This window comes from Penicillium rubens (genome assembly GCF_028828025.1).
Source record: "Penicillium rubens strain IBT 27055 chromosome Unknown utg000003l_segment0_segment0, whole genome shotgun sequence".
Taxonomy (NCBI): Eukaryota; Fungi; Ascomycota; class Eurotiomycetes; order Eurotiales; family Aspergillaceae; genus Penicillium; species Penicillium rubens.
Window position 1 is genome coordinate 2,794,193 of NW_026890601.1, and position 14,760 is coordinate 2,808,952.

The 14,760-nt window shown below is 48.4% G+C and overlaps 5 protein-coding genes across 5 annotated transcripts; 1 reads left to right on the forward strand and 4 right to left on the reverse strand.

Moving 5' to 3' along the window:
• Window positions 1–575: 575 nt before the first annotated feature.
• Window positions 576–1,521, reverse strand: N7525_007276 (YoaK family protein; the record flags this gene model as incomplete). The annotated part of the gene is made up of 2 exons (XM_002567806.1): window positions 576–1,180; window positions 1,320–1,521. The coding sequence occupies 2 exons, from the start codon at window positions 1,519–1,521 to the stop codon at window positions 576–578; spliced, it is 807 nt and encodes a 268-aa protein (XP_002567852.1).
• Window positions 1,522–3,689: 2,168 nt separating this feature from the next.
• N7525_007277 (uncharacterized protein) lies at window positions 3,690–4,751 on the forward strand (the record flags this gene model as incomplete). The annotated part of the gene is made up of 3 exons (XM_061213967.1): window positions 3,690–3,972; window positions 4,035–4,498; window positions 4,545–4,751. The coding sequence occupies 3 exons, from the start codon at window positions 3,690–3,692 to the stop codon at window positions 4,749–4,751; spliced, it is 954 nt and encodes a 317-aa protein (XP_061068398.1).
• Window positions 4,752–5,535: 784 nt separating this feature from the next.
• On the reverse strand, window positions 5,536–6,240 carry N7525_007278 (uncharacterized protein; the record flags this gene model as incomplete). The annotated part of the gene is made up of 1 exon (XM_002567808.1): window positions 5,536–6,240. The coding sequence occupies one exon, from the start codon at window positions 6,238–6,240 to the stop codon at window positions 5,536–5,538; it is 705 nt and encodes a 234-aa protein (XP_002567854.1).
• Window positions 6,241–6,685: 445 nt separating this feature from the next.
• N7525_007279 (potassium channel family protein) lies at window positions 6,686–8,913 on the reverse strand (the record flags this gene model as incomplete). The annotated part of the gene is made up of 3 exons (XM_061213968.1): window positions 6,686–8,371; window positions 8,430–8,568; window positions 8,624–8,913. 3 exons carry the CDS (start codon window positions 8,911–8,913, stop codon window positions 6,686–6,688), a joined length of 2,115 nt encoding a protein of 704 aa, XP_061068399.1.
• Window positions 8,914–10,867: 1,954 nt separating this feature from the next.
• N7525_007280 (uncharacterized protein) lies at window positions 10,868–12,103 on the reverse strand (the record flags this gene model as incomplete). Its single annotated transcript, XM_002567810.1, has 1 exon — window positions 10,868–12,103. The coding sequence occupies one exon, from the start codon at window positions 12,101–12,103 to the stop codon at window positions 10,868–10,870; it is 1,236 nt and encodes a 411-aa protein (XP_002567856.1).
• Between the last annotated feature and the right edge of the window lie 2,657 nt (window positions 12,104–14,760).

Genomic DNA, 14,760 nt, shown 5'->3' on the forward strand with positions numbered 1-14,760 from the left:
TCTGGTCCCAGGTTATCTCCGGCTCGGATTCCCCTTGGGGAAAGCCTGGTATCAGCAGGGAACAATCCCAGCTTAGCCGTATCGAGACTTATCCATGGATAACGGATTGGATCTCATCATCGGGTTATGGTGATGTATAGCAGAATGGCGATATTCCCCGATTATCATGCCTCGGGAACCAGGAAATTGTTATGATTGTGCATAGATTAAATGCTCAAAAATAAATACGGAAGCGTCAAGAATGAGAGCTTCCTAACCAGTTCGGCGTCTAAGAACTCAGATCTGGATGAGAAAGGTCGAGGCCTGAAAGGACTGTATCCGACTATCTGGTCATCTATGTCAGAAGAACTAGACAAATGTATATATCCTTGCAACTCGATCCATACTCTAAGCACCTTGGCTTCTTTGGATGCTTTGTATAAAGTTATCTTCATAGAGCCGAAACTCCAAAGAACACCCGAACCAGACACTATTAACAATGATCTATGCACATCTAACTTTATATCCTAACTCTACTCAATATCTACAACACCGGAGCAAGGCAATCCGCATCACCGAAAAATAGCCACGCGAATCTATTTCGGCGGCGCAGCCTTCCAGAACAACCACGCAATGGCAGCAACAAACTTCAACCCAGCGGCCATCCACAGCGCAGACTGCATACCACCACTGCTACGACTCAGCCATCCACCGACAATAGCACCAATAAGCAGACAGACAACACCACCAACACGACGGTTGCGCTTGGCATTCGCAGTCGGCTTATCAGTGATCTTCGGATCGGACGCAATATCAAAGTAGACACTCGTCAAGACCACGGTCGGGATCTCATTGTAGCCCAGCGCACGACTGCACGTCATTCCGCCCGCGGACTGGAAAGCCAGCAGGGCGATCGGGATCAACTCGAGGAATAACTCGCCGCCGGTTAGGGCGGCGTCAGCGGAGGTGTGGGGGATGAGATCGGCTTCGATTAACGCGACGGCGATGACGATGAGCAGGGTCTGCACGAGGAATGAGACGAAGAGGGTTCCGCGACGGACGGAGCCGACGCTGCGCATGACGATCGAGAAGATCATCGCGCCGACGAAGAAGGCTGCGATCGAGACGAGGGACTTGAGCCAGCCCCATGGCTTGTTATGGGGTTGAGCGGAGGCGCCGAGACCGAGGAAGATGGTGTTTCCTGTTGTTTGAGGAAGGGTTGTTAGTTTTTGATAGTTTGTGTTTCGGGGACTTTGGGCTTTTTTGTGTTTTTTGTGTTTTTTTTTTTTTTTTGACTTTGCGCCCCTTGCGGGATGCGGGAGAGCGACGATGATTCATACCGGTTTGCATTCCGAGGAAGCAGGACCACGCATTGTAGGCGCTGCTATCGCATAGTCCGGTGAGGAAGGTGAGGAGCAGACAGATCAAGTCTGCGTGTGTGGGTGTCAGGTTCTGCTTCCATCGTTGGACGACGCTGGACTCTTTGGGAGGAACGCCTGAGGATTCGAGATCGGGAGCGGCCGGGCCAACTTCTTTCTCCATTTTGACTCTGTGCGAAGGTGTACCACGGAGTACGGAGTACGGAGTACTTAATAAATAGACCAACAGGTACCCGTGGAGTAAAAGACCTGAGTCACGGAATTTTAGCGTTGGACGGCTCGAGGCGACTTCCGAGGAGAAAGTTAATTCCTCGGCGATTTCGTCCGATTGCGGTCTTCTGCAGACGAAAGTAGACTTCTTCAGGACTTCCAAGGTTCTTCAGATAGCTAACTATATAATATTTATAATATTTCAGATATACAAAGACCCTCTTCAAATTCTGCTGCCTGGAAGCTAAGCACGCAATAGTGGAGAGTCCCGGCGTAGTCTCTCGGATAGGGCTGAATTAAAGGCAACCAACCACATCCTCTCTATTTACTGAATGTTGAATGTCAGTATAACTGGTATATGAATTCTAGATATCACGGGTTACACTCGAGGACATATCAGTGTCACAGTATCTTCTTCAAGATGTCACACAGCCTAGTTAAAGACAACATCGGATCTCGCCAAAATTAGCGGGAAACGCACCCGACTCACATTCGACATATACCTGGCTCATTGGGGTCAATTGCATATGTCTGTATGCAGGAGTTGACCTACGACACGGAAGCGACGACAAGAACGGGTTCATGGCCGACACTACGCGAAATGATGCAGAAGAGGGTTACAACAACTGTCAGATCGCCGGTGAAATGTAAGCCCTAACCACTATCCCTGCTAACTTTGCTTGCAATATAAAGGAGTGAACGACCTTGGCTTCCATGGGGGGAATCTCACTCTTCCCTGGCTATCAGCTGAAATATGCACAATCCCACCGGGTAGCAAGTATCTTGCATCTAATGCAGCCACTGTTTTAGCCAAGAAACAGCTGCATCTTTCGCCCTCTCCAACCCCTCTATCTCAGCTTTATTCACCCGATTCATTGAGGTATAAAATGAGCTCCAACCCGAGAATTACCTATATTCAATGATAGCGCAAGTTGCCTTCGGCTCTGCTGCGAATATATAGGGTCAATCCTAGGCGCCATAACCTCATCCGGGATACCAAGACGCTAGAGATTCTCACCGTAAGCTAAAACAAGTGTGCAGGTGAGAAATCGAGATGCAACCGACGAAGTGCCAGGACCTTGGCAAAGGCGAGATTCCGGATTTGCGCATGTTTTTGTTATCAGTGAAAGTGAGGAGATCTGCCCTGCGCCTTCCTCATCGTCCCAAGACGGGATGAACCTACACATTTCTCGGCATACAGGCAACCCTCCCTTCGTCCGGTCAAACCACGCTTTTTACTCTCGGCGCCTATGCCTTCCTACATCTTTTTCCCCTGTAACCGTTATTTGCCAGTGTTGGGGCGTTTCTGCCTAAAGCAGAAAGGACCTCTGCTCCTCACCAGGATTGGTCTTCCTTCATCTCTCTCTTTCAGCTGCAACACTCAATCAACCAACAGGTGTTGCAAGGGTTGTCGCAGCTGTGACAGAAACCATGATGGTCGTGGATGTCACAACAATGACAGTTCCAGTCACGACACCAGCATCAAACCCCAGGGCGGAGATACAGCAAAGCCAGGAAAAATAGGCATTGTCACGCAGCTCCAGAAAAGACATTCACGAATACACGAGAAGCGCACTGACGGCGCTGAACCCTAAGTGAAGGAGCTCCCAATTCTAGAGAGTGACAGCGCAACAAATACTCCAGTCGGAATGGATGAAAGACTGGGGTTAGCCACCCTTGAAATTCTGTGAAAGAATAGGAAAACAAACGTCTCATAGCAAGCTTGAAAATCTGGGGGGGAAAGATGGGAGTACTATTTATGTTTGCCTCCATCTGCCATCAGATACCTCAAACTGGGATGAAAGAGTGAATCCCGGTTTGGCCCCTGACAGTATTTGTCGTCGAACAAAGTGTGTTTGCTACTAAGCCTATTTAGGAAATATTTGCCTTTGTAGGTAGAGCTTCAGTATTGATACTCTTCACTTCTGGCGTTTCCTCTCGAAAATTTTCTTCCTCATCTCTTCTTAGCTCTTCTCAACTCTCCTCTTCACTCCTGGCGTTTCTGCTTAAAATTTTTCTTCATCCACTCATCGTAACTCAAACGCAACTTAACTCAGCTTGGTTTATTGAGCTAGCTTAACTCATCTCATCTCAACTTGTCCTTCGTGTCCCTTGTCCAAGATGCCACCATTTAAAGTCGCGAAGAAAAGAACGACAACCAAGCAAAGAATGAAAGATGCCATACTCGACCTCCACAGCAAGACACAAAAGCTATCCCTCACCCAGCTCAAAGCCTATATTGAAAACCTTACATCAATGTTTGAAGAAGGCCAGTTTGAGCGACCAACGATCGCAATCTCTTCCCTGAATATCGGCGACGTCCAAGTTTTACTCCAGCTCACTCACTCATTGGACAACCTTGAGTTCTATAATAGAACTCCAGTTGAACTATCCCCCGTCTACGGTACGTATCTCTTAAGGAAAGGAATGTTCAAGTCAATGTGACATATAACTGATTTGACTAAGCTAAATGGATAGATATAACGAGAGACGCGTTTGGCAAAAGTGGACCTAATAAAGCGTTAACCCGGATCACTCTTAACAACCTCCTCATCTTCGCCCATCATTTTGTCACCTCGCAACCTAGCACTACTTCCTCAGATATGAATATAAACATGAACGACTTGAACTTAAATGCCGAAGGCCTCTGGCGTTATGGCCCCGTTATGCATAAGGACACCAAGCACGACCTTGTTGGGCGCCCTGACTATAGCCTATGGTACGGCAATGAAGAAGATGTGGCTGTCAGTGTTGTTGTGGTTGAAACGAAGGGAGTTGAATCTGTGACAAGCGGGGTCTCTCAAACTCTCGGCTACATGGGTTGCGTTCATAGACGTCGAAAAGACCTCCAGAAGAAAGATGCAACTGTGTATGGTGTTGTGTCTGATGGCCAGTGCTGGTGGTTCTTGAAGATTAATAATGACTCGGAGGTGAGTAAACTATACCATGAAATCATACATGTTCTAACTTGAATAGTGGTCAGAGTACATCATTACTGCTCGCCACGGAAATTATCAGGAGGTGGTAGGAATACTTGTGCATATATTCCGAACTGCTGCGACCATGTCTCCCGCTCAGTCAGAGGGAACATCACTTCAGACCCACTCAAAGGAGGCATCTGCTGAATCATACATGGGGTTTGATGAGGAGGCGGTGGAAGATGACGATGAGGAAGAATTCTGATTGTTCTGTTCTGTCCTGTCCTGTCCTGTCCTGTTCTTTTCTTCTTCTTCTTCTTCTTCTTCTCTTTGTTTTATTCTTCTTATACCCTGATTCCCTCGAACAAAAGTTTTTTATTTTCTCTATATGGATTCCCTGATTCTGTATGATCATATTCAATCGGCTATACGAGTGTTATAGAAAGTAGCCATACTCGATCTCTAGGGCCTCACCGAGTTCTTCAAGTCCTGGCCAGACACTAGGGTCCTTTGAGGAGTCGTTCGAGTATTTGCGCTTCACCGAATCTGGTTTATCACTGGCGTGGGTGGACTCAAGGGACTCCCATGAAATCGCATCTTTCGTGTATACATGGCAAGCGGTATGTGAGTGGTTCGCGAGCTGTTTGTCATCCCTGGAACAAAATGTAATATACCAGCCTTTCGGATCCTCTAGACCTTTTCCGTTGATCGCGGTATTGTGGAACTTGGATCTGTACGTAAAATAAGATCAATTATCCTATATTATGAAATACCAGGGCTTCACCTAGCCAATTTTTACCTGATCAGTACTGCCCGCGGATATATTTTGGCATTTGAGGCGATGCTTCGCTAGAGCGAAAGCGCAACAAATATTGCAGTCGGAATGGATGAAAGACTGAGGTCAGTCAGCCCTTGAAGAGAGCCGGAGCACATTTCATTCGGCGAAAGGATAGGGAAATACACATTCCACTCCATTCTGTAAAGAATAGAAAAACGAATTCTATTAAAGAGTATATCATAGCAAGCTTGAACTCGTCCACAACGACAACTCACAACGCCCAAGTCCTCACGACCTCAAGAGAATCCTTCTCAATCTCCTTCCACCCCAGATTTCCCCACCTCTCAGGCCTCTCAACAGCATCAACAAACTGCCTCAGCGCGAGCACCGTCTGCACGGCCCAGCGCTCCTTACTAATCTTCCCAATCCCCGTAGCCAACGGCGTCATAAGAATCCTGCCAATCCTCCCCTCCCCCTCGGTTGCACGATTATGCCCCTCGACCCGACACAACAAGCTCCAAACACACTCATAGATGACCTCTCTATCCCAGCGCACATTCCCAGGCTCACGCATCGTGGGACAAATAGCCACCCATCCACAGCCGTATTTATTCTGCTTCAGGTCATCCGGGAACTCGACAAGCGTGCACGAGCCCGGTGGCGCAAAACCTCGCCATTTGTCGTACAGGACTGTTTGCGCTGCGCGTGTCAGAGCGTGGTAGTCCTCTCGTGGGCTGAAGGTCATGGAGATGGCGTGGTCGAAGGCTCCGTCGAGGCGGCCGTAGGAGTTTGCTGGTGAGACGATTAGGTCGAAGGTTGTTCCTTCTGGGAGGGAGTTGAGACGCTCGTGTATTGGGGTGATCTTTAGTTTTTCTGGGTTGTGGTCTGGCCAGGTTGTGTTGAGGGCATTGTTGAAGGCTGTTATGAAGACCTTGTCCATGCAGAGCAGGAGGATCTCGGGGATGTTGGTAGTCATCTTTGATTGGGATTCTTGATGTAGGGGGCAATGTTGTATGTTTTATAAAGACTGGGGGATGTCAGACAGCAAGTGTCCACGTGTATGTTGTTAAAGAGACTGAGCCTCAAGCCATCATAGTTACACAGCCCCGTACGTATGACTCACTTAAACCTAATGACTGTGCCTTCCAAGGTTTGCTTGTTGAAGACGAGATGTCAATAAGGGAACGTAGGATGAACCTATCATTTAACGGCTGTATTAGAGGAAGCTACTGGCTACATGTATGTTGGCACCTTCTCTTAAACTAGTTAGTTACATAGTGCCATGATCTGCAGGCAGAACTAAATAACTATCCAGGCAACCTGTGACGTGGGCCCACTTCCCTCTTTCGGAATATGTTCCCTCCAGGGCATGATAAGGGTAGTCCATACAAGCTAATATACCCATGGAGAAATTAAGAAACTCATTCATCTAACCCAATATCCCTCTCCTTTCTCAGCGTTGGCTCCTCCGTCAAATCGGTACCACCTCCCACAGCCCGGCTCTCCTCTTGAGTCGACACGTACCGAATCAAGCTTTCACACAACCGATCTAGAACCCACTCGGGCTCTGTCTGTTTTGCCAACATGGGACTATTCTCACCGATCCAATCCCAATTAACAAGTCCATATTCATCTTCATCATTCAAAATGCCTTCCTCACTTGCTGGATGGTTTCTCTGTGACGCAGGCGGCCGAGCTCGCGGGTCAGTGAACTGAATGAGCCGGGTGAACTCGACCCATTCTTCGTAAGAGTATCGTTCTCGTTTGCCTTCGCGAGCCTGTTTCGAGGCGCGCCGAATAGCGAAGGCAAGTTCCTGGGCAAGCTCAAGCGGGGTCGGGTCGCGGGCAAGTTCCTCGAGAGACCGGTGCGGATGAGACTCGGCTAAATCATCGTTTCGAGTATTAGATTGCCCAGCTTCCTCGGCGTCCGCTCTTTCCCGGGTGTCGGATTCATCGGCCCCCTCAAGTGGGAAACCGCGCTCGCGTTGCTTTTTCTCTTGGCGAGACAGGATGGGCTGGGCAACGCCGGGAATCCGACCCAAGAATTCCTTGTAGACACGTGACTGAGGAAGCACGGAGTAACTGGCGACTACATCAGTGGCATGTCTGAAGCCAGCGACGACTGTGTCGCTCATCTCGGAAATGAGCATGGTCATAGTTGGGATGGCGATTAGAGACCATACCACAAAGAAAGGTCTTCCTGGATTAGACCGCGGTGTGAAATCACCGTAGCCGATGGTTAGCAGGGAGACGAAGCAAAAGTAGAGCGCTTCAAAGTATGTAATGTCTTCTAATTTCCAGAACACCACTGCTCCGCAGCACCACACAATTCCGAATGCAACGATGCTGATGATCAGATTGTTCCAGCGGCGGAAGCGCATTGTATCGGACTGGATACGGCGCATAGCGTCAAACCGATCTTTTTCTTCACGCATGACAAGGATCCTGGGTCGGCGACCAGCGGCAAGGGCGTTGATGGTATTGCGAATTGGCCGATGATGATGAGTCCTGGAGCTTTGGCGAGTGAGAGCCGGAGGGGTAATAACTTCGCCACTAGTCGGGTGTTTCCCTTGAGAAGAGTCGAGCTCGTCAAAACCGATTGACTGCTCCAAAGTATATTGCCGTTTCTGTTCAATGTGTTTCTGAATGACATTGTCGTAGTGAACCTCGCGGGCAAATCTGAAGATGCTTTCCACAACAAGTCCTAGGATGATAATTCCAATGACTGCATATGGCCAAATAAGACCTCGACCGACGGAGTTGGTGGGAGTGATGTCGCCATACCCTAATGTGAGGACGGTGACATCGGAGAAGTACAACGCATCGGCGAAAGAGATCCCGATTACCCGCTGGAAAATAGCCGCGCCAATCAATAGCCAAACGACCAATGCAGTCATTTGTAGGATCAAGGTTCGTTGCTCGCCAGTCAGCGAGAAGTGTTGCGGGTATTTGCCCAGGAAATAGCCTAGCATGTTGATCATTAAGACCATGCTTAAGATAAAGTAGAGGACTGCCGCAATGACGGCACTCCAATAACCCTGCGAGTAGACCCTATCGACGCCTACCGGGGGGTTATAGATATCTGTGGCTATGGTAATTCCACAGAGCTACAAGCAAGCGTTAGGTCTGGGCATACAAAACCGGAGACAGGGAAATTTTACTCACGATCCCGGCGGATATGAACCACAAAATGATCGTCACGGGCAAAGCTATGATATAGCGTACGATCTGGGTAAAATTGAACAATAAGAACATATTTCCCACAATCCCGCAACAAAGCGAGATGGCATTTAGGGAAATGCTCCTATTCGTGGTGTTAGAGAAACCTGATTCAGGGTACCCTTTTGCTCTGTACTCACCAGCGAGGGTCCGGATATCCTTCTTGAATGAGGTTTCCAGCAGTGCTATCTTCGTATGAGAGAATTTGGCTTCGCCACGGCACAACCAATGCGGTGACTGACATGACATTGGCGAGTGGTCCCGTTGTAGCAGCAACTAGCGGGATGGCTGTGGACGCAATCCACCACGACTGTGGCTCATCATCTTCGGGTGGTCTCATGTGAAATTGATCCCGGATCCATCCCCATAAAGATAGCCTATCAGACTTTTCGTCCGTGGGCATCCCCTCTGTCGTAGATCCATGTTGCATCGTTCGCCTAGCATGACCATGTGCCCAGATGGGGGCAGCCGCAAAGTCCAATAAGTCTTGGAGATTCGAGGCTAAGCCTTCAGATATCTCGAAGCACCTCACTTTCCAGGAAATAGATTAAGGTTGAGGGGAACTTCAAGGGTCAGATCCGCAATGTGATTGCATCAGGACCGCGGGAAACAAGGAGTTCTGGTACTTCTTGATTATTGACTCCCAAACAGGTCTCCAAATAGACCGAGTCGAGTAATAATATCTCGAGTAACCCACTCAATGCGGGGATTCAGGCACTAGATAACCTGCTAGGGATATCGACGATCACTGAGTTTGCGGTCCCGTGACTGCCCCACGTGCGTCATCATTATTCTTCCAATGTTCACAACAACACAACATCTGAACTCTAGGAACTATATTGAATACGAGAATGTTGAACAAGATTGGCTGAATATGGCCACATGGACGTGGAGTCCATGTCCAGGGCTAACCCTGGCAATAATGAGTAGGTAAGAAGACTATGGGACTTCCATAGGCTTATGCTTCTATATCAAGTTCAAACTGTTATGGACTTCATCTCATGTCAGTTCCCAAGAGTGTGCATGGTATTAACATATGGCCGGCTCTTTCTCCAACCTCCGGGGCCAACGTCTCACAAGCTCGGTATGACTCCAAATCAAGAAAGAGATTCAAAAAGCGACTTGGAAGTCTGAGCCAGTATCCATGCAATCCAATCTAGCCTATAGCATCTAATTAAGCATATACTCAAACGAAATCAAGAATATCACTTCCCGCAAACCTTCAATCTATACACAATCAAACACCTTATGAACCATGTCTATATTCAATAACCGCCATCATTCTTTATAATAATGCCTCAAATCTAGTATCACCATGCAACCCAGAACAAAGCTAGAAAGTCATGCACGCAACCACACCCCTGTGCCTCACCTGTGATAGGATCGCCACACCCTCGGGAACCCCCAACGTGCATGCATTTGAATTTCGGAAGAAGCCAATAACAGCCACGACCACCTGCATGAGAAAAGGCAAATTGACCAGGCGCTGGGACCTATACATATATGAAATGTGACATCAGCCGATATGGGAGTGATAGTACCTACCTAGGTACATAACTTTTGGAGGGCGTACGGCCAAATACAAAACTCCAACAGGGCGATTCTAGGCGCCTTCTATGGTTCTACAGGGCGGGGTAGTGATCCACATGCATTGCGCAGGAAGCGCTGAGGGGTATCACATCACATCATTGCCTGTTTTGGGGATCTGGACTACGTGGAAATAATATTGACTTTACAGGTGTACAGATGGATTGGTCCTCGGGATGTATAGGAGAAAGTATAGGAGAAAGTATTAACGAGTGTCAGGGTCTATCGGACGTTTGGGTCGTCATGGTTCTATGTACAACCCGGTTCCTCCGACCCAACATCAAAAGCTTAAAGGACAGGAAAAATAGTAGACAGCTGTGCGAAAGACAAAGGAAATAATAAAAAAAGGACAAGCACGTATATAAGAAATCGCAAGATGGTATCATCGAAGCAGAGTGACACGGACTTCAACGGCAAGACAAAACGGACTTGACGGCCAGAAATGAAAAGATTAAACAAGGACGCCAGAAATGGAATAGAATAGATCAAGAGGGCGCCGTCCTATGACAGAAACGAGATCAAAAGCAAGGCGCCGGCACCGAAAAAAAGCAGAAGAAAAAGCAAAAAAAAAAACAATAACGATGATCTTTTGTGTCGATTCCTGGAATGGATCGAAAAACAGACAGTAAATGCAACGAGCAAAGCCAGCCGAAGCCAAAACACGCTCCAAATGCGATTCAACAAGTTTCAAATGCTCCAAATGTAGATAAGAAAAGCAGTAGGAAAGTCTGTCTCTTTTGGGGGGAATCGCTCCCTCGGTCGATGTAAAAAAGAAAAAAGCGTATGAAGAAAACATCCTATGCAGCCGTCGGTCGGCGCAGAATGTCTTCGCAGTTGGCGTCGAATCGCATATTCCAGAGACGAATACTATTCATGAGCTTCTCGGTATTTTCAAGCTCACGGTCGCGACCGAAAATCGATTCGACAAATTCGCAACCTGCATTGCGGCCCATTGATACAGGCCCTTTGCCACCTTCTCGTTTGGCAGCCTTCCACATGTAGAGTTCGCAGCCCTTGAGGAGCTTCTTGAATCGGGACCAGAGGCGCTCGCCGCTTTCCAGGAAGTCTTCGACGACTTCCTGCGCCTCCACGCGTTGGATGCGAGGGAGACATTCGTCGGCCCTCTTTACTTTGCCCGCCAGCTTGATCAACAATAGCCACAAGTCGCCCGCGACGTCGGCCATGGGCGTCGATGCCCCATGATGAAAGACGGTCCAATCGTAGATCCACTTTCCGAGAGAGTTCGCATCAAATACACTACCGAGCAAGATGATCGGCGCTTCCGTCGGGTCCCAGTTCTTGATCGAATAGCCTGCTGGAATCCCTGCGGCCTCGGCGTCATCTTCGGTGGCGATGGGTGGCGGTTTGGCAGTCGCTGGTGGCGGTTTGGGTTTGCTGGGAGTGCGAGTTGATGTGGATTGGCGCCTTGCGCGGGAGCGTCTGGCCGCTTCGATATCCTCGTTGTTAGGAGCCTGAGTGAAGTAGAAGTGAGAATCAGCTGGATTTGATTTGCGGTAAGAGGCCGAGGTGGTGCGACGGTGTTGGCCAGGGCCATCTCGAGTGGGGTTCGAGGCCGGGGGACGACCTGGGCGACCGGTACGGGGCTCGCGGGCGTTGGTGCGCGGGATATCGAATGCTTCGTCGACCACATCGACGAAGATGGGTCGAGTCTGCGATTGCGACGGGTAGTATCCGTTGCCGAGGCCATCCCCCGTAGGATGACCGGTCGAGGAGTATCGGTGGTGTTTGGGCTTTCCCGCAAAAGAAGCACTTACATGATCGTGCTTTCGCGATGGAATGCCATAGTCTGGGGTTGCTTCATAGTAGCCTTGTGTGTAGCCCGACGAATACCATGGTGTTTCTTTGGTGGCCGTGTAACTGGCCTTGCGGTTGTGTCGTCGCGAGGTGCCCCGAGGTGAAGTGTAGGAGTTGGCGAACTGAGAGGCGTAGTAGGCGTATTGAGGTGAGGTGGGAGGAGATTGAGTGTAGTCGTAGGTTGACCACCCGGGCGGTGGACTGGAGTAATGATACATTATCGCGCGAGCATATGGAGCACCAGTCGATCAGATAATGTAAAAAAGAGGCGACAAGCCGGAAATGCAAACAATCCAAAGGCAGTTGAACGAAATCGGCAAGTAAAAAAAAAGAAAAAAAGAAACCAAGTATATTATACAGGATATCGTGCACCCAAACAGAAATCGACGCCGACTTTAACACTGCAGGTCAGATAGGGTTTTTTTGGATAGTAGGACCGTCACCGTGGTACGGTTTCCGATCGAAGAGAGGAGGGTTGAGACTGAATGTGCTGAGAGGGCATTTGAACGTTCTTCGGTCAATCCGAGGAAAAGAGAGAGAGTGCGTTTAGGGGATCCTAGGATCCAAGATCTCCTATTGATAAAAGGAGACTGAGGAAAAACAAAGAGCAGAGAGACCCTCCGCTCCAAAAGATGTTAATGGCTTTGATTTCAGTGGAGAGAGGTGGAGAGTGAAAAATTTCAACCCGATGAAAGGGAAAAGGGAAGATGGATCCTTAATGTCAGCGCCGGTGATATTGGCGCAGGGCCAATCAGTGCACCCGCTAGTGGCTGGCGCGTGTGAGTTGGCGTTGTGGGCTGTGGCGTTTGGATTCTTTCCTTCTTACGGGTATTGAATTTCAATTTCAACGTATTCTATTCATTTCTGAAAGTTATAATTTATTTATGGTTTTCCTCCATCTGGAAGATACTCCGTCTCTCTTATAGCTTGCGCTCGAGCTCAGCTATTACATATTATGACTCAACTTTAGGTGGCAAGCTTGGAAATACAATCGAGTCACTCTCGTAGAAACTAGTACTTTCTATCTCACTCGTGAGTCTGCCAGGATCAAAGTACCATCATGTCTCGATGTCGCTACCCCTCAAGCTAGTCCAGATGGAGACGCTTCCATTGGACGCAATATGCAAACCGCTTGGCTGATAGCCCCTCATTTGAATCGGGCAGCGGACAACTGCATTTTCCTCGGTGTCTTTGAGTTTGCCAGTCTCAAGGCAACTATTTAGCAGATTTTTTGACCGTCTCTTGGTGGACTGACTCTGAGGGAATGGCAAAAAGCAGGCGTTAATGTCGCCACTAAGACGGAGTGTCATCCCACAAAGGATCTTACTGGCTGCCCTACAGCTGTCTGGCGATGTAACTAGTTTAGATCACCCCTCCATCAGCTGGCGTGTCATGGTTGGGTTGGATGAGCGCAAAGCCATGTGCTCGACTTCCAGAACTAGGCTACATTTTCTATACCTCGTACAGTTTATCTGCATGAACGCCATCATTAGTTGCAGCAACACGCACAGTACTGTATATAGCAAATGGTACTTTATATCGATCATAAAAGACAACATCCTCTAGTAGTAACTACCGATGCAAGTACTTGGTTACGATAGGCAGCGCTCGATGTATGCAGTGCGCAAACTAAAGCCGGTTCCATGGTTGGACCGACGGCATCCCAGATTTCACGACGGCCCATCCCGTCTCGTCCAGTGGTTCAGACACCAGACTCCACCAGAACCCCAGAGATTTCGGACATTATTACTATCTGTAACATATACGAACACGTTGCCATGGCAAGAGAAACGACTAAGGAGCCCCATCAGTATCGTCTTTATACACACATCCACTTAGCACTGCCATCTTGGGCGACATCACGGGCCATGCATAGGCTTTACCGCTGCGTCGCTGGGCAGCAACCGCCATTTTGGGCAAAAATATAGAGATTTCGCAGACCGCAACTTGCTGCTTGGGTCTGACCATCAATATCTTCCAGTGGGCTAAGATGACTTCCGCCTAGTAGTAAAAATAGCTCTTAACAAGTATGAGATCGAGAGATGCGCAGCGGCTGTGTACAACGCGTTAGGATCGAAGCCGCATAATGGGGGCAATGAGTTCTCCATCCATAAGCAATTCACTTCTAAATCACCGAGCTGTTATCCATTTTTAATATTGGCTGTCCACGGTTCATTGTTTCAGCGTGGGGCGATGAACAGTAGGCCACTCGTTATGGTTGCGATCGTATTCAGTTTCAAGCCCTAGTCTGCCTTTTCGGGACTGGTCTGATATCAACCAGCGCTACTAGATGTACAGTGTGCGTCATGACCGGCAGTGCGAGACTCAACCTAGACTACACGCTAATATTACAACATCTACTCCGTACAACTGATCTCTATCCTATGAGACAGGGCAGTGCCTCTGTATGGTCGATGTAAAGAACAGGACCACCGCAACTTCGTGCCGCCACAAATACCACCAATACAGACATATTTTACGCTCACGCACCGAGCAAAGGAATGAAAGACGGAATTTCCAGCACGTCCTTGCTGCCCACACAAAAGAATTCCAGGTCCACCCCTGATTCGAGGGTTTTTTTTTTTTTTTTTTTTCCTTGAGTGAGTCAACCCTTCGAGAATCCCCCCCTTGTCTTAGCCAACCAGCCAAACAGAAGGTAAAAAACCCGTCCTGCACTGCCGATCATCTAGGGTTGCACATGGCTTATTTCTATTTAATTTTCAAATCCACCCAACATATTTTTTAATCGTATCTGCAAGATGGATCTCACATGCAGGCAGCAGAAAATAAAAAATATGTCGACATATCTATCTGCCCACCGTAGATAATCCAGCGTCTAACAGATCTTATTTGACAACGCCCCCTATTTCTGCCT